At 41.0% G+C, this 20,522-nt stretch overlaps 1 protein-coding gene and 1 pseudogene across 1 annotated transcript in view; both read right to left on the minus strand.

The window, feature by feature from the left end:
• The window catches only part of LSP1 (lymphocyte specific protein 1), a 116,457-nt gene extending 95,935 nt beyond the window's left edge, over window positions 1-20,522 (minus strand). Inside the window, exon 1 of the mRNA XM_054970757.1 lies at window positions 20,377-20,522. Coding sequence (XP_054826732.1) covers window positions 20,377-20,456 — 80 coding nt within the window. The 5' untranslated portion in view covers window positions 20,457-20,522. The remainder of the gene's footprint in view (window positions 1-20,376) is intronic.
• LOC129323922 (40S ribosomal protein S15-like) lies at window positions 13,792-14,215 on the minus strand (annotated as a pseudogene).

Consider the following 20,522-nt stretch of genomic DNA (forward strand, 5'->3'; position numbering starts at 1 on the left):
TAATGGGAGGAAGTTGACTTTGGAGAGGGAATGTAGGGAGGAAAAACACTTTAAAAGACCCAAGTTAGGGATGATCAGAAGCAAGAGAGATGAATACAGAGGCCCTATCAATGCTTTGATGTAAAATCCCTTTGTTCCACTCAACTTTCACCCTTTCTTCAGGCTCACATTTTCACCTAGCTGACCTGCTATGTCTGAAAATGGGCATTAGGAAGACAAGATCAAAAGGCTTAAGTCCGAATGCTGCCCTACAAAATCTGGCAGAGGGGCTGGAGACTGTGGTGGGTTGGCTTAAGAAGAGTCGGCTGAGACTGAATCCAACTAAAACAGAGATTCTGTGGCTGGCTGGGTGGGATTCAGGCTTGGGGCACCAACTCCCTATGCTTTACGGTGTACCCTTAACACTGGCACAGACTGTTTGGAGTTTGGGCATGGTTCTGGATGCCTCCTTATCAATCAAGGCCCAAATCAAAAATGTTCCAAGCTGACATTCTTTCAGGCCCTGACCTGGCCACAGTAATCCATGCAATGGTCACTTCTAGATTGGATTATTGTAGCTCACTCTATGCAGGCCTTCCCTTGAGACTGATCTGGAAACTTCAACTGGTCCAGAATATGGTGGTGCGAGCCCTGGCTGGAACATCATGGACAGCACATATTCAACCTGTGCTAAATCAGCTGCACTGGCTTTTGTGGATGACCGAGTCAGTTTCAAGGTTTTGGTATTGACCTTTAAGGCCTTGAGCAGTCAGGTACCTGCATATCTTTGGGATCATCTCTTCTGGTATGTTCCCCCAAAGAGCATAACTCTCTGCAGAGAAGAATTTACTGGTGATCCCTAGCCCAAGACAAGTCCAGCTGTCCTCAACTAGAGCCAGGCCTTTTTCTGCTCTGACTCACACCTAGTGGAACTCCCTGCCAAATAACATCTGTGCCCTGCAGGACCTAATGCAGTTCCGCAGGGCTTGCAAGACGGAGATGCTCCACTAGGCTTTTGGTTGAGGACTGTGGCGGACACAATCCTACTGGCACTCCCTCCTCTTCCCCCTTCCTCCTTTTCCTTCCTGCCCCCTTTCTGTTTGTTGTGGGGCAGTGACAAAACTGGAATCTGAAGTGCTATCACCATCTGAGAATGTTTTAACTATGGATCATTTAAATTGTTTATTATTTAGAAATATTTTATCATTATGTAGTTCACTGCCCTGAGCTGTATGTATTCAGAGGTAGGGCAGTTTATAAATTGAATTTTATATATATATATATATATATATATATATATATATATATATATATATATATATATATATATATATATATATAATTCAATTTATAGACTGCCCTACCTATGAACTCCAGCTCAGTAACTTGCCACTGGAGCCTCCCTTTGAAACTTCATGAGGTGCTGCAATATTTAAGTCTATTAATGAATCTCCACAGAGCCACTAACTGGTTTCTGAGTATTTCCATTTTTAATGTATAATTTGTGTCAATTTATTCACTTACATAGAGACAGCCCGTTTTATCCAGAAAATGGCAGAAGGGCATTGCTGGTGCATTAGAGAATGTTAGAGTTCCCAGGAGATTTTGAGGGCAATGCATGGGGAGGGTGGTTTGTGATGTCACTTCTGGGATAGGCTCTAGGAATTTCCTTTAATCTCTATGGTAAAGACCATTATTAGAACTATTTCCTTAACAATGTACAAGATTCTTCCTTTGCTAGTTGAATGTAGAGATGGGCACGAACAGCAATACGAACCAAAAAAACCATGAACAGCCCAATCCACTGTTCGCGAGCAAGCTGTTCATAAGGCCCCGTTCCTGGCGAACATCTGTTCATTCCAAGCCCTCTTTGTGATGTTCATCAGCCATTCATAAAGCCAAACAGTCTGGCGCCTTTCAATCAATTCCCCTGGCAACATAGGCATGGGCTGTCTGAACTCTGTCTGAACTCCTTCTGGCATTCCTTCTGGCTTGTAACCCCTCAAAGTAGCTTCCAGCAGACAGTCCAGTTTTTGCCACTGTGAAAAGAAAATGACAAGAAAGGGAGGGACCCATTGATCATGGCTTTCCCAGGGTCCAATCTCTCTGAAATTTGGGGGGGGGGGTCTTCAGAGGACAGTGAGGACTATGTCCCCTGCAAATTTGGTGGGTATTGGACATTGGGGAGGTCAGTTTGTAACCCCTCAAAGTAGCTTCCAGCAGACAGTCGACTTTTTGCCACTGTGAAGAGAAAAGGACAGGAAGGGGGCAGACCCATGGATAGTGCCTTTCCCGGGGTGCAATCTCTCTGAAACTTGGGTGGTCTTCAGAGGACAGTGAGGACTATTTCCCCTACAAATTTGGTGGGTATGGACATTGAGAAGGCCAGTTTGTAACTCCTCAATTAGCTTCCAGAAGACAGTCCAGTTTTTGCCACTGTGAAGAGAAAATGACATGAAAGGAGGAGACCCATGGACTCTCCTTTCCCCGACTCAAGTTCAGCTAAGTCTCAAGGGGGCCGTTCTGGCTCCCATGAACCTCCAACTACAAACATGTTCGTGAACATGTCATCTTCGTCGATGTTCGTGAATCCCTGTTCGTCGATGGCAATGAACAACGAACATTGTGTTCGTTTTTTTTCCTGTTCATGCCCATCTCTAGTTGAATGTTCTTGAACAACAACCAAAACACTGCTGTTAATGGTTGGGCTTCTCCACTATCGCGTACCCCCAGTATCAATCACCCATTTTGTCTGCAAAATTATTTTTCTTCACCGAGCTGCTGCAATCATTCTCCCCTCCCCATCTCTCCTTGTGGCTAAATTAAGTTCTAGATTTCATAAATATTATTGTTGTTTGCACATGAAGTATATCACACAAACATACAAAACTGAGTGTCACAGTGGCATATAGCTGCTAAAGGAATGGTGAACTACTAGATTAATAGTAAGAGTAATGTATATTTAGTTCATGCCAGAGGTTTGGTAATATTAGTCTGGTGAAGTCCAGGACTAGTAACAACATAATAAAATTCAATTTATATACCGCCTTTCAGGACAACTTAACACCTACTCAGATTGGTTTACAAAGGATATTATCCCCACAACAATCACCCTGTGAGATGGGTGGGGCTGAGAGAGCTCTGGAAGAGCTGTGACTAACCCAAGGTCACTCAGCTGGCTTCATGCAGAGAAATGGGGAGTCAAACCCGGTTCTCCAGATTAGAGTCCCACTGCTCTTAACCACTACACCGAACTGGCTCTCGCTACACCAAACTGTCTCTTGCATTGTAATATCTTAAACACTAACACATATATAACATAAGCTTCCATGTGCTAAAAGTTGAGTACAGTGGGATGAATCCACCCATCCTCTAAATATCCTTTCTCCAGACTTTATTCCAACTTAAATGGCTTGTTCTCCAATGGAAGAGCACTCAAATAGGAAGAAGGCTTCAAACCTGAGCCAAAAGAAAAGGGATATACATATTTTAATAAACAAACAAGCTTTATTCAATGAAGTAGTAGGATAGGGTAGGATACAAACTAGTGCCATCCTAAGCAGAGTTGCACCCTTCTAAGACCACTGAAGTCAATAGACTTAGTCCAAGAAAAATGATAAACGAAATAGAGCACAGAGAAGTGACATGATATCCATCTAACCAGGCAATTCTACGCAGATTTACACTGTCTTAAGTACATCAATTCACTATAGACAGATAGCATTTCACTGCTCCACAGTAGAAAAAGCCCAGCTCCCTCCATTCTTCTAAAGAGAATTTCAAGGATGGAGTCCCTGGCTGTCAGAACTTTCCAGAAAAAACTAACCTGGAGACTCAAAAAGGAGCTGACATAAAATGTTGAGACTGATTTCATGCAAGGGAACTCATCCTCTCTTACTCTTCAGCTATCCTGACAGAACAAATTGGTGCTTGAAAAGTGATAAGGGTGATTTAATCCACATTAAGGGAGCTTGCCAACAGGACTTCAACTGTATAGATGATGTGTGAACAAGCGTTAAGTGGAAAGTTTGATAATCTCTTGTGTAAGAACAATATGGATGATGGCAGGTTACTATATTTTTTTAGAAGTCAGAAACTGCTTGCTGGCAGATATAGTATTGAAGCCCCAAACTAAAATAAAGAGTCTCCTTTCCAGGCCGATCAGAAGTGTGTAGCTTGTGTAGTGGTGGGAGGGGGGTGTCTCAGTGGACTATTGAGGTTCTCTAGATATTCAAAGCAGCCACCACATCCTATGTCTGTAATGGAAACTCCATCTATAGGAGACAAGCTGTCTTCCTTCACTCCATGCCTGATGAGGGGTAAGATCATGTTTTCCACGCTGTGTTCAGTGTGAGTGATAAAAGGAAACTCGCATGCTTGGTGTTTAGCTGCAAGCCAAAAAGCTGAATTGCAAGATTCTGGACCACAGAAAATCTCAGGAATACCAGTGCTGCAGCTATATCTGCTGTTTGAGCCTGCATTTTGCAGCTTAGTGCAACCATGAAACAGAACTGAGGATGACCCAGATTTGTTTTGAAATACCTTTCATTAAAATCTGTGGGATAACACTGCAATCTGGGATACAACTGAGAGGAAGACAAAAACCCTCATCTACACACTCTGGTTTCTGGAGGCAGCAGGTCATTTTGCTGCTACTTCAAACTGTTCCAGATAACCCTCTAATTTCTTCCATATAACTGGAGTATATGACATCAACTCCTATAGGTAAATAACAGCTGTGCTAGGCAGCATTGTTCGGGGTTTTTTTCACACATGGGTAATTTTTCTTGGGCTTGGTGCTGTTGACAAGTTTTTCCCCTCTGCTTTCCCACAACATTGTGGTGCATTTGTCAGGGGAATCTTATTGATTCTGGGGCTGCAGCATGAGGCCCTGGGCACCTGCCCCAGCTGTCTAGTGGCTGATTGCTCCTGGCATCTGTACACTTTTTGGGTTTCCCCAGCTTTTTCCAATTTTTCCCAAGCCTGTCTTTCTGCACAGTCTTGATGGCTGGCTTCTGGGTAGGAAAGTTTGGATTTTCCTGGTCCTGGCAACATTGTAGCCATTTCCCTGACTCTCTAGTATCTTTTGAGACTGGATAAGCTTACTGATCTTGTTTGTTTGGTGTAGTGGTTAGGATCAGCAGGACTCTAATCTGGAGAACCGGGATTGATTCCCAGTTCTTCCACTTATAGCCAGCTGGATGACCTTAGGTCAGTCACAGCTCTTTCAGAGCGCTCTCAGCCCCACCCACCTCACAGGGTGATTGTTGTGGGGATAATAATAATACATTTTGTAAACCACTCTGAGTGGGCATTAAGTTGTCCTGAAGGGTGGTATATACATTGAATGTTGTTGTTGTTGTTGTTGTTGTTGTTGTTGTTGTTGTTGTTGTTGTTGTTGTTGTTGTTGTTGTTGTTCCATCAGACCTGTTCTGTAGCCAACACATACAGGAGACTCTAGTAGCTTCAACAACAGGTCTCTTTACTGCTTCCAAATGGGAGAGAAAGCTTGCAGATGGAGAACACTGAAACACAGTTTAGGGAAGGTATTGGGGAGGGAGCATTTTGGAGGCAGAGAATGTGGGAAATTGTTTTGCATGACACCATGACATACCTAGAACTGATAAAACTATAAAGATTTGTGGAATTCCTAAAGTGTCACACAAAGCTGCCCGCACCCCTCATTTTGCTGTCCACTGCTCAATTGACCAACAGCAAGGACTGGAGCAGAGAGGCAAGATGTTGCCATAAGCAGGGTACCTTGCAAGACCAGTAGCCTTGTAATATTTATCCACAACCTGGAGAAAAACAGTCCTTCCCCTTTAATAGAGACTTAGTGGGATGTCATTTACCAGAGGCTGTTATTTAACTTCTTGCCATGAAAAGCTTCAGCTGCCTACTTCCACATATTAAGCTGCTGCTAAAGGGGCAAGGTATTTTTTGCTCCAGATTGTTACCAACCCTAGGTCTTGGTAAAATCTGTTCATGGAATCCCATGGGAGGAGGGGGGTTCATTGCACTTCCAGGATCTTTGCAATATACAGTTCCTCTGTTCATGCACATACCCTGCTCATTGTGATGACTAGTTTAAAATAGGAGGGCTTTGTTACTCCACAGAGCTGCCATTCCTGCGTGCAAGATAATGGCAAAACTGTCAATTAGACTGCAGGGGAGAAAAGCAGTATGTCAACAGGCATTTAAGAATGTAGTGAGTAAGGGAGATCACTTTTAATATTTTATTTATAGGACAAAACTGAATGACAGAGCACCGCAGCTCCTTTTAACTTTTTAAAAAAATAATCTTATCTAGTTTGGCCCTCTAAATGGTACAGCTGAAAACATGTTAAATCCAGCAAATGATCCCAAGCCAATTTGTGCATGCATGTCAATTGGGCCAATTGATAGAAGGTTTCGTTGTTCATTCCAAAGGTATCCAGTTCTTGGTTAACTCTATAGAAGTACCTATTGCCTTTGCCTTTGTCCTTGGAAATGCAGAATTATTAAGAATGATTTAAAAAAAAAATTAAAAGCAGTCCCAATTTGTGAAGGACTTTCCTGCACCTACATTTCATTGTTCAATACATATGCATTTTATTTCTCATGTGTTACATGCTGACTTTGAACATCTTCCTTTAATGTTGAAGGAGGAGTTGGTATTTCCATTGTCCCTTAAAACTTTCCCATACAGTTAGTTTTTCATGATTTCTGTGTAGAATCTGGTTATGCCATTTTCACAGCCCTGTGTTGAATATTATTTGAGGTAATGAACAAGGCATTATATTGATGGTGGAGAGTGCTGTCCAGTCATATCTGACTTATGGTGACCCCTGCTGGGTATATCAAGGCAAGAGATGAACAGAGGTAATTTGCCATTGCTTGCCTCTGCATAGCAAACCTGGTCTTCTGTGGAGGTCTCCCTTCCAATTACTAACCAAGGCCCGCTTAACTCCAAGACCTGATGAGATTGGGCTATCCAGGTCAGGGCAAGGTGTGATATAACGTTCTCCATATCTCTGCTCATACTATTTTGAAAATCTGCCAACTTGCATGTTGTGCTACTTATGAGCAATTAAAGGTTCGAATTAGCAGGGGCTTTTCTCATGATTCTCTCCTGATGTGGTACTCAGTGCTGAATAAGCCTGTCTGCCCCATCACAGCCAGTGCTAGCTCACTGGTATTTTCTGTGCTCCTAGACTGGTCCTTTACATTTAGAAACAATGATACTGTGCACTCAGTTCCTCATAGCTGGCATTTATGGTTAATAGAAAATGGAAGCATTTTTTTTACTTCATTTTTCGTAGCCTGTAGTCTTAGCAGCCTTTTCCTGTGTGGAAAGAGAGGCCAGGTAGAGGAATGTTTGTTCACCACTCTGCCCCTGCTTTTCACTGCATCTAATCTCCAGAGAGTTTCCAGCAGTTCGACCCCTTGTGGGAATGACTACTCTAACTACTGAAGACTGGGATTAAGATGCTCAGGCAACTGCCTTGCACATCTGGTGTGTATTAAAATGGATACACTGGCAAAGAAAATATACTCCAATCTTAAACAAGAAAGCAGTTAACCCCATCATTTCAGGATTAGGAACATCATGTAGGAAGAAACAGTTGTACCCCTTGCAGTGAAGGCATTCAAGTGATAAGGGAGAAATCAGGGTTCAGATCCAGCTGCACTGCTAGGCAAAACTGCAAGTTGGAAACAGTAGTGGACAAAAGGGACTTTTCATGGAAATGAATATGGACACGAATTTCAAAACTGCAGAAATTTCCTTGAAAGTGTATAAAAGTTGACTTGCATCTGCTCTGCAGTTTGTGTGATATTGAGGGTAAGTTTTTATGGATTGAATTGTACTGCTTTACAGATTGTTGCAAGCCACCATAGATCCCCTGTTGGGAGAAAAGTACCATAATACATAATCCCAAACTCTCAGTGCTAAAAATTAATGGATCACTACTTCCCAAATTACAGAAAGACAGCCCCTGAGCGGATAACTCAGGTGAGCCTGATCTTGTCAGATCTCTGAAGAAGCTAAGCAGGGTCAGCCTTGGTTAGTAATTGGATGAGAGACCTCCAGAAAGGCCAGGGTTGCAGAGGCAGGCAATGGCAAACCACCTCTGTTAGTCTCTTGCCAAGAAAATCCTTCCAGGGGTCTCCATAAGTCAGCTATGACTTGAGGGCACTCTCTACCAACAATATTTCCACCAGTTGATTTTCTGGAATCTATCAGGCTGGATCCAGCACAAAATTTCCATTTGCACTCAAGCTCCTGTGCAAGTAAAAATGCAAGAAAAAGACTGCAGTAGTTGCTTGTGCTAAATCAGACTTTCTCCCTTACATTTTTACTTGCACAAGAACTTGTGCAACCAGTTTCTGTGAACTGTAATATAAATGAAGAAACGTGCTAGGTTTAGCAAAAGATCTTGCATAAGAGGAATGTTAAAATGCAACTGTGAATCAATCTATTTGTAGCGCTATCAACAGATTCAGAAACCTGATACAAGCTTTTTTAAAACTACCTTTCTGTTTTTCATATGTGCATACAGACAACCAGAGAATGTATGAAAAGCTTTAAGTGGTATGTGCAAACTTGATCTAAGAGTTAGGTCTAGAGAGACTCATGTCCAAATCTTTACTCAGCTGGGGCAAAGGAGTGTCCAGTGTTTATGAACGGACATGGTCCTTGCATGTAGAAAATCCCAGTTTCATTTGCGACTATATTTCTCTGTCTTTTCCCCTCACATCATTATCCCACCACTAAAGCCAACAACGCCTGTAACAATTTTGTTTCTTGTTGCAACACATAAATAATGGATTGTGCTGGGGGCCAAATACCACCCCCCTCCCCAGGGTATGCTATTTTTCCAGACTCCATATGGCAACCCTAACCACTACACTACTAAAGCTTGAGGGGCTGCTGTTGAACCTTAGCAAGCAGCTATGCCTGGATGAGTCATGCATGTCATGTGGTTGCTTCTTGGCCTAGCCCCAATGAGTTCTCCCTCAAAGGCCCAAACATACCTGGAAAGGGCCCTGCCACCTCCTCCTGCCTTTTACTGACAGAAACCAACCCTGGATTACTGTCTGAACTCTTATTGTTGCCTAGCAACAGCCACTGAGGGCATCTGATTAAAGCAATAGGTGATCCTTTTATAATTTGGGTTTTTAACCCCCCCAACGATTTTTTTCTTTTAGATTTCAGATTTTTCTACAAACCTGGGCATTTTTCAGTTGACTAGGAAGATCTGTTGTCCATTCATAGCTCCAATTTCCAGATTTAAGTATCCACAAATCAGGGCCACTTGGCTATAAGTATCTAAGGGCCAAGCTACACATGACGAATGACACTTGAATGGTAAGTGGATTGAGTGGAGGGCAAGTGAACAGGGAGAAATACACTTGCCGTTCAAGTGTCATTCGTCATGTGTAGCTTGGCCCTAAGATTCTTAAAGGTATATTCACCAGTCCAATCACAAAGACGTATTTTCCATACAGATTTTCACTAACAGAATAAACACTCCTCTCATCCATGCAGACATGGATTCACTCAGGCCTTTCTACATAGCTTGTCTGAACTAGACAGAATATCCTCTCTCTAGGATTGCCAGGTTCCCTGAGACTCAAAGCAGGGGACAGGGATGGGGGGCGCAGGAGGGCATGATGGGAATATTTACCTCACGCATGTATGCAGCATGCTCCACAACACTTGCACTTTGCACTGGGAATGACATTATTCCCAGCATGACACAGATGCAACGGGTTGTGCCAGGGGCAAATTTGGTAAAAATTAGCTCCCAATCTAGCAGAAGCATGCTCTGAGGGGCTCTTCACCCATTCCCCATGCCTTTCCCCCCCTGCCAGCCAGGTGAGAGGTGGCAGGGAGCAGAAGCTGGGAATGGGGGATCACTCCCCCCCACTGGGGAAATGGGAACGCTACCTTTCTTTGAGATACACACAGACTGACCAGGCTCACACACAGTTTGCCTGGCTTAGAATTTTTCAGAAATCCACACAGATTCATGGAACTTGACTGAATAAACACTTTCTTCCAGCTCTCTGACAAAAAACCACAGTTCACCCTGCCCCCAGAATATAGTTACTGTCCAGTCACAGCACACTCCATTCACCCAGCCAGCCCACCCCACCCCTGCTTCTTTCCTCAGAGGCCTGCATTTAAATCCACAGTGACAAATATTTAAAAGCTTACATTATCCAGCATAAATAAAATACAAAAGCTTATTTATATGCAAAATGTTGCAAGACTCATGTCCAAATCTTAACTAGCCAGGGCAAAGGAAGATCCATTGCTCAGTGGAAGGACATCTATTTTGCATGTAGAATATACCAGGTTCATTTTTTGGCATCTTCTGTTAAAAGGATTTCAAGCAGCGAGTGCTGGAGAAAAACTGCCAATCAGAGTTGAGAAGATCTAGATTGACCAAGAGTTTGCCTTAGTCTAAAACAGCTTCCCATGTTTATAATACCTTCAGATCTTAAAACTCCACCCAGAACTATTAAACAGCACTGTGAAAATCAACTACAGTAAAGGTACATTAACAAGTACCATAAAAAAGGTAAATAACAATGGGGAGCACTGCAATCTTGTCACGTGTGAGCACATAACACAAAACACATTCCATGTCAAAATGGCTAAGAAACATCAATTCATGGTGACTTCAGTGCATTAAAAATGGTCATGTGAATCAAACATCTTCTATAGTTTCCTGTGAGTTATATATGAATACTAAGACTATATATATATATATATATATATTTTTTTTTAGACTGCAACATTTTCCCAGTAAACTCAGGAACTATCTATACAGTTCTATGGGTCTATTTTTATTCACAATTTCACAAAATTAAACAGCTGCTCTCACTGTACCTTAACATGCTGCCATTAAGACATTAATGTTATGGAAACACACACACCTTTGTGCTATGTCAATGTCAGTTCTACACAAGATTTTGCATGGTTTCCACACAATGGTGTTAGAGCAGAAAAGCCACTATGATCCAGACTCAGTGAAGTGGATTGGATCAGATGACCTTCAGAAACTATAACTCAAAATAAGAATTCTTTCCAGGAAATTAAAAATGTCACGACTGTTTCCTTTTCTGTCACTTTATAATAAAGTAGAAAATTACAAAGTAGAGTCTGCCTCCTTGAGGGCAAACATGCAAACGCATCTGATTTTGGACTTCTTTAGGAACATCTGTCTTTCTCACAGAATCGTCTTATTTTCCAAATTTGCAAACAAGAAATACAATCTCTTAAAGATTTATATGCCAAACTGCATGTTTCTCTAACTAGAAACATATTTGGCATAAAATCAGTTAGGCAATCCTACCAATAAACACATGATACCTCTGGAAAGGGTAAGATGTAATTTGAAGAATAGTTGTACATTTGTATCATGACAATATAATTAATTTTATGTGACATATGTGCATTTTTCTATCAACAGAAAACAAGAGTATTTTTTAAAAAAATAAATAGTTCCTGTCCCAGCCAAACTTCAACAGCAGTGATCATTTGCACAGTAGCAAAGAGTTCAGTAGCATCTTTAAGACTAACCAACTTTATTATAGCATAAGCTTTCGAGAGCCACAGCTCTCTTTGTCAGATGCACTTTTGCACAGTATAGTTCTTAATTTAACTATAATGTAATGGTCACAATGTATTATCAATTATGGCTTTACCATAGAGAAATGATGTATCAGGAAACAGATGAACACATGAAACTTACTCCACTGGTCCATCAGACTACCAGTCCATCAAACTCAGTACTTTCTACTAATACAACAGCTTTCTAGAGTTTGAGGCAGCAAAAGCTCTTTCCCAACCCCCAATACCTGAAGTACATTAACTGCAGGTGCTGGGGATTGAACTTGAGTCTTTTGGCAATGGCATGCAAAGCATGTGCAAAAGATTACACTATAAATGCAGGACATAAAATCTATTCTGTACACATGTAACCTCTAAAAAACTTACTGTTTGCCTGGGGTTGATCTAAATAGAGAAATTCACTTCCTTTATTTATATTATCATTAATACTCCATTTTTCTCCCCTATAGGAACCCAAAGTGACTGCAATATTGTTCCTCCATCCTCCATTTTATCTTCACAACAAAACACAAATGTGAGAGGCAATATTGTATAATGGTTAGAGTGTTGGACCAGGCTCTGGGAGACCCAGGTTCAAATCCCTACTTTGCCATGGAAGTATGCTGGGTGACCTTGAGCCAGTCACACACACTCAACCTAATCTACCTCACTGAGTTCTTGTGAGGATAAAATGGAGAAGGGGGGAACAATATAAGTCACTTTTGGTCTTCATTGGAAAAAAAGGTAGAATATAAATTAAGTACACAATAACTTTGTGTGGTAGGTTAGGCTGAAAGAGAGTGACTGGCCCAAGGTCACCCACATTCAAACCTGGATCTCCCAGATTCTAGCATGACACACTGTACCACATTAAAAACTTTGTGACTGGTGATTTACTTTAGCACCACTCAAGAATAATGTGTTTCTGAGCTACTCTTCTTGATGCAAAGGACAAACTTCTTGATGCAAAGGCAAACTATTAGCCATAGTTTAGTCAATGCATTTTATATATATTAAATAGATTCCAGGTTCAGTCCCTTGAAACAGCTAGTGAGACTGGAAAAAACCTTAACCTAAAACCTTGGAGAACCGTTGTCAGTCACTGTATACAAAATTAGCAGGGTTTGAAACATCTTTAGTTTGATTCAGTATAAGGTAATCATTTCTATATCTTAAACGGCTAGGATTTCTGGAAATTACCAGGGTCATCCAGATCACAGGATTTTTAATGTATGACCACAACTGTGAATTGTATCTCACAATCATAAAAATAAGCAATATGCTTTATTCATGATTCAACTAGAGATGGACACACACCAAAATACGAACCAAAGTTCATGACGAACTGTGGTTCGTGGTTCGTAGTCTGTGAACCAGTGATTCGTCAGAGCCCATTTCTGACGAGCTGCCACGAACTTTAGGCTGGTTCCTTTGGTTCGTTTTTTGGTTCGTCGCTGCAGACAGCCTGGCACTGATCAATCAGTTTTCTAGGCAACAGTGGATGGACTTCCTGCAGACTATCTGCTGACCCAGAAGCGGCCTTCTGCTGGCCTGGAAGTGACCTTCTGCTGACCCGGAAGTGAATATTTGCTGACCTGGATGTGACGTTTTCACAAACCAAATGAACCAGTTTGCGAACCAGGGCAGGTTTGTGAAAATTTGTGGTTCGTGGTTCGTGAAATGTGACGAACCACAAACTGCACGGTTTGTTTTTTTTCCATTTCATGCTCATCTGTAGATTCAACTGCATATCACATTGTTCAAAGGCCAATAGATCAATGATTAAGCTAGCAACATTAATTAATGTAGGACCACCCACAATACTGTATCATTGCCAATGTTTTAGAACTCTAATATGATCTTGACAAATGTACAGCAGCCTCATCTAGTACTACAGTCATCCAATGGTAGAAGTAGTTTTAAAACTGTTTACAAACCAAACATCATTGATAGGTTGATTTCCTTTCTGCATATAGCCTATTGCATTGTTTACTGAATGTCCCAGCTGTTGATCATATGGATTTACACTGTGTAATCCACCTTGAGTCTCAGTGAGAAAGACAGACTATAATTAACAAAAACAACAATATACAATGTGTCTCACTGGAGACATGTGTCTTTCTGTTTCAAGAAAGGCAGACAAAAAGTACTAACTTTTGGGGGGGAGGGCACCATTATTTATACATAGGAATTGTCTTCCAAAGCCTCTCTTATTTCAGAAGAATGAACCAAAACAAGTAGGTAGCCCCAATCCCAGGTTGGTCATGCTTCACAGGCTTGTAAATGATAGAAAATTTACCCAAATAGTGGCCAATCATTTCAGGCTTGATTTCTACCTGGTTGAAGGCCTTCCCATTGTACACACCCACCATGCTTCCCACCATATCGAGAAAAATTATTATGTCATGCAGGTGTATCTTGACTACCTCAGGCTTCTCCATGGGGGGTGCTTCTTTCTGGCCTTGCGGAGCCGCTTCGGGAGGGGATGCTGCTTGCCCCATAGGGTATGATTCAGGTGCTGGCATTGGTAAGCTGCATCAGCTGCTCATAAGACATGTCAAGGAGCTGATCCAGCTCAACACCCTGATAAGTGAACTTCCTAAAGTTGCATTTCTTCTTCTCTACTTCCACCATTTTGACCGCCATTCTTGCCCAAAAAAAGCAAGGAATGCTAACTTTTTATCCTACTTCCTGCTGAATGAAAAGTAGGAAGGAACAATAGGGGACAACTCTCTCCACGTTCCTTTAAAAGTGTTTAAAAAATCCCATACCAACCAACATGCTTCTGCTACAGGAGCTTGCAGTTACTCTGGGCAGGACATGGTTTCAATTAAATTGAGTGTCAGTTCTAATGTTCGTATTATCTTCTGGACCATATGTTCACAGCAAGTTGTCCTGGGTTTATTTTGAATGGCTTGTTACTTACATTTGTTCCATGTTGTTATGTGTGCTCCTATGTGTCAAGTATATTTCTTTCATTTTGTTTCCCCTCTCCAGTAGCATTGATCATTCATTACCATGCATTTAGTGCATCCGAAATGCATCCCCATGCATTTAAAAATGCTAGTGAGTTCTCAGACTCTCTGAATGCCTTGGCAGGATTTGCATGTCCATTATCCTCCCAGATCAAGTTGATGTCTGCTCACAACTTTTTTCCTGCTGGTGGATGATCCTGACTTTGGTCCTACAAAACCACATCTGGTTCCTTTCCTGAAGGCTGATTAACTGAGTTGTTTTCATATGCTTCAAACTGAGAACAGCCTATCAGGTATTTCTTTTGTATAAATACCTGTGCATTGTTAAAGTCAATCAGGTATTCATCAAAAAGGTTCCCGGAAGTGATGCTCTGAACTTTGCAGCAAACATGTTTGATGTTCACCTGAATAGCCATAATTACTTGTGAGCCAAACCTCCAGTCTCAGTCATTACCTGCCCACCTCAAATGGCTGTTGAAGAGCTTTGCAACTGTGCTATAGCTGTAGCGATGGAGTTTCATTTCCTTGCGTTGTGGAAGCTTGTGCATATATGCAGTAGGAAAGAAGCTTCTGCCTGGGGCCATGGATAGTTGGGTAAGGTAAGACACAATGCAGTCCTAAGCAGTGTTATGCTCTTTGAAGCCCACTGACTTCGTTCAGTTTAGAAGGGTATAATGCTGCTCATGATTGTTCTGCAAATTACATGAGAAAAAACTGTGCTTCCCATTGGCTATGTGAAAATATACATGTGCAGAATAAAATTGGTGGCATGAACCAGAATACGAGATGGTGACTTTTTAAAAAAAATACAATGTTTATAATTGATGACTGATTTGCCCACTGCTTATTTCAACGATTGGCTGCCAAGTGGTGTGCAGCAATAACGTGCCTGCAGGGGAGGAGGAAAGTAGGACTCCCATTGTGTTGTGTGGGAACGTGCATGTGTGAAACACTGTTGATTACACTGAATTGTATTTTGTGTTTGAATACATGAAAAATAATCTGATGAACTGGTTCAAGCTATTCAAGAACAGCCAAAGTAATTGATGAAAAATAATCTCCCTGTTCATGTCCAGCAAACAGAAATGAATAAAACTAGTGAGTATCCAAACAACCCTAATTTCTTGTAGTTTTGTGCCCTTCATGAGGTTCCCAAGTGAAATTTTCATAAAGGTATGAAAAACAGTGCAGTCCTAAATAGAGTTATGCCCTTCTACACCTGTAGAGGCTAATGAGCTTAGAAGGATATAATTCTGTTTAGGATTGCACTGCAATTGAATCAGGAGAAACACATCAAGAATTCACATTCTCATGGCTTGCTGCTATCAGAATCTGGTTAGTCTACTGATACTGCAGTTCCAAGAAATACATCAAGCTGCGTAGAACAAATTTTATCTAAGAATGTGCATACAGTACATACCCAAAAATCTTTCAGAGGATTAATATCACTAATTCTTTTCCCTCAAATGATACAGAAACAAACCTACTGAATGTTTATCAAAGTTTATCATTTTAATGTATGTAATTGAATCGATTTCACAAAGAATGACTATCCAAAAACTGCAATTTTCAATTATTTGATTAGTCCAGTGTCACAATCATGCTAATTTTCATCCTAGACACTACTAGAATTTTGATTGCATGAAAGAACATTTAGAAGACCCAAATATTTTCAGGGATCTAAACCAAATAACAGACAGTTCCCACTCACCCTTTTGTAGACCTGTATTATTAACTGATAAGTAGTTTTTTGTAACTTTTCATCAGAAACTGAGTCTAGGGCCAAGCCAATTTAAGATATTTCTTCTATTCACTCAAGCAGAACATGTTGCCATTTTGCCAGTTTTTTATACAACAGTGCACACTTGAGTTAAACATAGAACAGAAACCCTCCTGCACCATCCACAGGAATGCAGTTCCAAGGAGTCCAGAGATACCTCACTAGATATCAGCTTTCCCAGACAATCTCCTTCCAATGCTGGATATTCTTAGCAATTGCTGTAATCTTACTTAGGACTCTCCAAGTCTCCTCTAAGGGATCTAGAGAATTCAGGACAGCTGGAGATGAACGTGGCAAAGGACAGGATGGGCCTTGCTGGCACAGCAAAGCCACTCTTAATCAATGACCATACATGGGCAGCCTGAGAGCTTTGTGGAGCATTGGAAACAAGAAGCCAGAATGGGAAGCCAACCTTGAAGGTTGTGCAAGGATAGTTGATTGTGTCTGTAAGGAGCTATTTCTTGGTTGAGTACCTCATATGTTAAGAACAAATGGAGTGTCATCCTGCTTGACAAGATACTGACCTGGACATATGGCCACTACAATAAGAATACCATTCCAATTGCAGTTGTGTGTGTGTTTTGCTTATTAAAATATTTATACCCCCATCTTTCCCTTGTGGCTCAAGGAGGCTTAAAATTTTAAATTAAAGCCATCAATTAAACAAAACCCAATAAACCCCTCACTCCCCAAGAAAATACCTACAGCTTGAAAATGTTACAGCTCTATTAAGAGCCTTAGTAAATAAAACAGCTTACAGAGCCTCCAAAAAACTTCCTCAGGAGCCCATTCCACAAAGTGGAAGCCATGTTATAATATAGCTGAGTTCTGAAGCTGTGGAAATGTATTTTTGGCTCTAGGTTTCAATTACACATTGGAAGATAAAACTGGAGTGTGCCAAATTTAGCCTAGTCTTGAGAACAGTTCAATTGTGATCAATGAGCTTAACAGACTTGGTGTTTGAGGCTTGCTGGAAAGTATTGCCATGCTGGGCCAATCATGAGAAGCATATGGCTTTTCATCAAGGCATTATTGCTAAAAGCTACTCCACAGCAGAAAAAGTACCCACAAGATCGTTACCCATCCTGTGAATAAGGATGCCAGGTTTTTTTTATTTTAAAAATATTGTCCTACTTTGGTAGTGCAAAGGGGTAGTCAGGGCTCTGACCAGAAACTGATGGGACACAGAATATGCAAACACCACCACCCCAGAATCTTGTTCAGCTGCTTATGGGGTTAACAGTGTTGTTTGAGATAGTTACATCCTTGGGCCTAGAGAGTGTAACTTTGGTTAGGATTGCACTGTTAGTAGTTTTCAGACCCTAATAGTAGTTACCTGAGAGAATGCAGTTTTGCTGGTCAGAACAATAAAAGTACTGGACACCAGACAAGGGCATTTGCCTGAAATCTTGGGTGCATTGTACCAAACAATTTCAATCTGTACACACGAACAAAAGCCACAACAGGCTAAAATGAGGCACTTACACTAACAAAACCATGTGAAACAGTAGAAAAGTTAGAAAGGGAAAGGGGAACATCACCAATTGAACCTCATTGGTTTTGTCCACCAATTTGATTTCAAGACAGAGTGAGATCTTGGAGTGCCATTTTCACCCAAACAATTCCATTCTGGGGTCTTGAAAATGGAGTACTGATGAGAAAACAGCTGTCTGTCTTTGTATCATGATAATGGCTGAATTGAAGGCCTGAGTCACGCACCCTGCAAAGCTGCTTTCCCAGGGTCTGCACTTCAATATATTTGTGTTCAAAAAGGGCATCTATGCCCAATCTCCTGCATTAGTTCAAAGTGCAATTGAGTATGTGTGTTGAACATTTGAAGAAGACATGAGTTAAAATAATTCATCCTTTAAAGCAGCTGACTTGTGGGGAGTGGGACAGCATGAAACAATGCATTAATATTGTGAATTGTGTGGTGTAGAATCACAAAAGACACTGACCTGGAATAAGAACATTTTCATAATTTTGTACTTTCCACCTTTACAAGCACAAGAAGATTACCACCTCTTTTTCGAGGGGGTTTGTACATCTTAACCACTATTTTGTTCACACGGTCGATACATTTAAAATGTTAGTCAGTTGTTTTCTACTGTTTTGATGCATGTTTATAGAGCATGCTTATAATTCTATCTCATTTCAAATGAATCAAGTCAGCAAGGTCTAACTTTATGTAAAATATACAGAGGGATTCAAACCTACCTGGGGCATGGCCTGTTGCTAATTGTCTGTTTTAAAAGGGTCACCTTACATTGGTTTGTGGTGAATCATAGTTTGTGCCTGCGATAGAGAGCTCAGACAACTGGTTTGCCAAGGGCACACCAGAGTCAAGGCTGATGGAAAATGCCAGCTGGTAGTTTGCCCAAGGATCACGTAAACAGGCTTCAATTTGCATACAATGGTTTTAATTCTTTGTCTCTTTCTCAGAACTTTGCAACTTGCAGGATCACAGAAATAAGATTTTCAGCACAGTAAATGTATTTAAGATTCCTGCAAAGTATGAATCAAACCAATGTATTTCCTTATTTAAGTGTGAAGATACAGCACTTTCTGAATTTGAGAGCAACAAGGGAAAAAACCTTTCTGGAGGGAATCAAGGGATCTGTTAACAAGCACAAACAATCTACAATTATTATAACAATATTATTAAATTTTTATAATTTATATTATGAAAGTGCAAAGTGCTCCAAGTGTTATTAATAAATAATTCTTCCAATAAATACAACAATAAATACAGTAATACATACACAAATAATTAATCCACAGGCCTTCCAGTGTACAAAAATGTCCACAATGGGTACAATTTATAACATAGTCCAACTGGTGAGGTAGAAGTTCAACAGGTAAGTAGAGCAAAAAAACCAGTCCAATCATCCAGTGTAGTAATTTTGCTATCACTTCTTGTTTCTTCACAGTATGGATATGTGTATATTAACAACCAAGCCCCCACACTCCTCTAGCAGACAACATCAAGTTCCTTAAATTGGACCCCCACCCCATCTTACTTTCCAATACACAAGTCTGCATGAAAGCATCGGTTGTATTGTACTAATAAAATCATCAATTGACATCAAGCATTTGGACTAGTTGTCTTTAAGGTGCTATTGGACCTGATCTTACTCTTTGACTGTAAACAAACACAGCTACCCACCTGAAACTATATCCATTTGGAAGAGGAAATGTTATTTGGCACGTGTGGAAACACAGCTCTGAACTTCATGGCCATACTTGACTATAATGACCCTTCTTATAATGGCTAAAATAGATGTGGCAGACCCATGTGTTGAAACTTAGCTCTGCCTCAAATGCACAGAAAGTGGGGACCTAAATTAAAGAGGAAAAGGGTGTGTGGGTGAGAACTACGCAATTCTCCTCCATACCACTTACTTCCCCCTGTAATCTGTCTCTCTAAGCTCTTGCCACTAAATTCTGAGCTAAATTCTAGTATCAGAAGCCAGTGATGCTAGGGGACAGGCTAGGGAGAGATAAACTGCAGAAAGGGGGGAATTCTGCACTCCTCCCCATGTTTGATTTGCTCCTTAAATTGGACCCCTTACCCAGCATTATTTTCTAATACACAGATCTACTGCCATCATGGCTAATACTCAGTACGTATATTGTACCCCGGAATGTTCAAGGCATTTCACATACTATCTTAATAATCCTTACAACTCCCCTATAATATATGTCTCCATTTTCTTTATGTACATAGTGGTGGGTGGGGGTGAGATTGAAAAATGGCAGCTTGCCTAAGACCATCCATGAATCCATGTCTAAGGCAAGGTTTGAAGGGGGGGGGCTCCTGTCTCATACTTCTAGCTTCTATACTGAAAGTAAGCTTAACATCAATGGAAATGGCTGAATACCACATCTGTGAGAGGCTCTACAAATGGTCCAATGGGATTACAATAACAGATTCCAGATGTCTCTTTCTACCCAGTCTTCTTTTATTTTTTCCTTTTAAACTGTGAAGCCATTTTTGGAACATTAGACACCAAAACGTATAATCACGCTGAGCCACTCACCTTTGTGTCTCCTCCTGGCCACCTTCCTCCACCCCAGTGTCACTCTCAAGATCTCTCAGACATTCCTCTGAATCAGCCATTTTCTTCGCTTGGTGAGAATGTGGTCCAGTCAACTGAATTTGCAATTGCAGACTGTTTTGTAAGAA

Source organism: Eublepharis macularius, chromosome 2 (genome assembly GCF_028583425.1).
Source record: "Eublepharis macularius isolate TG4126 chromosome 2, MPM_Emac_v1.0, whole genome shotgun sequence".
NCBI classification, from domain to species: Eukaryota; Metazoa; Chordata; class Lepidosauria; order Squamata; family Eublepharidae; genus Eublepharis; species Eublepharis macularius.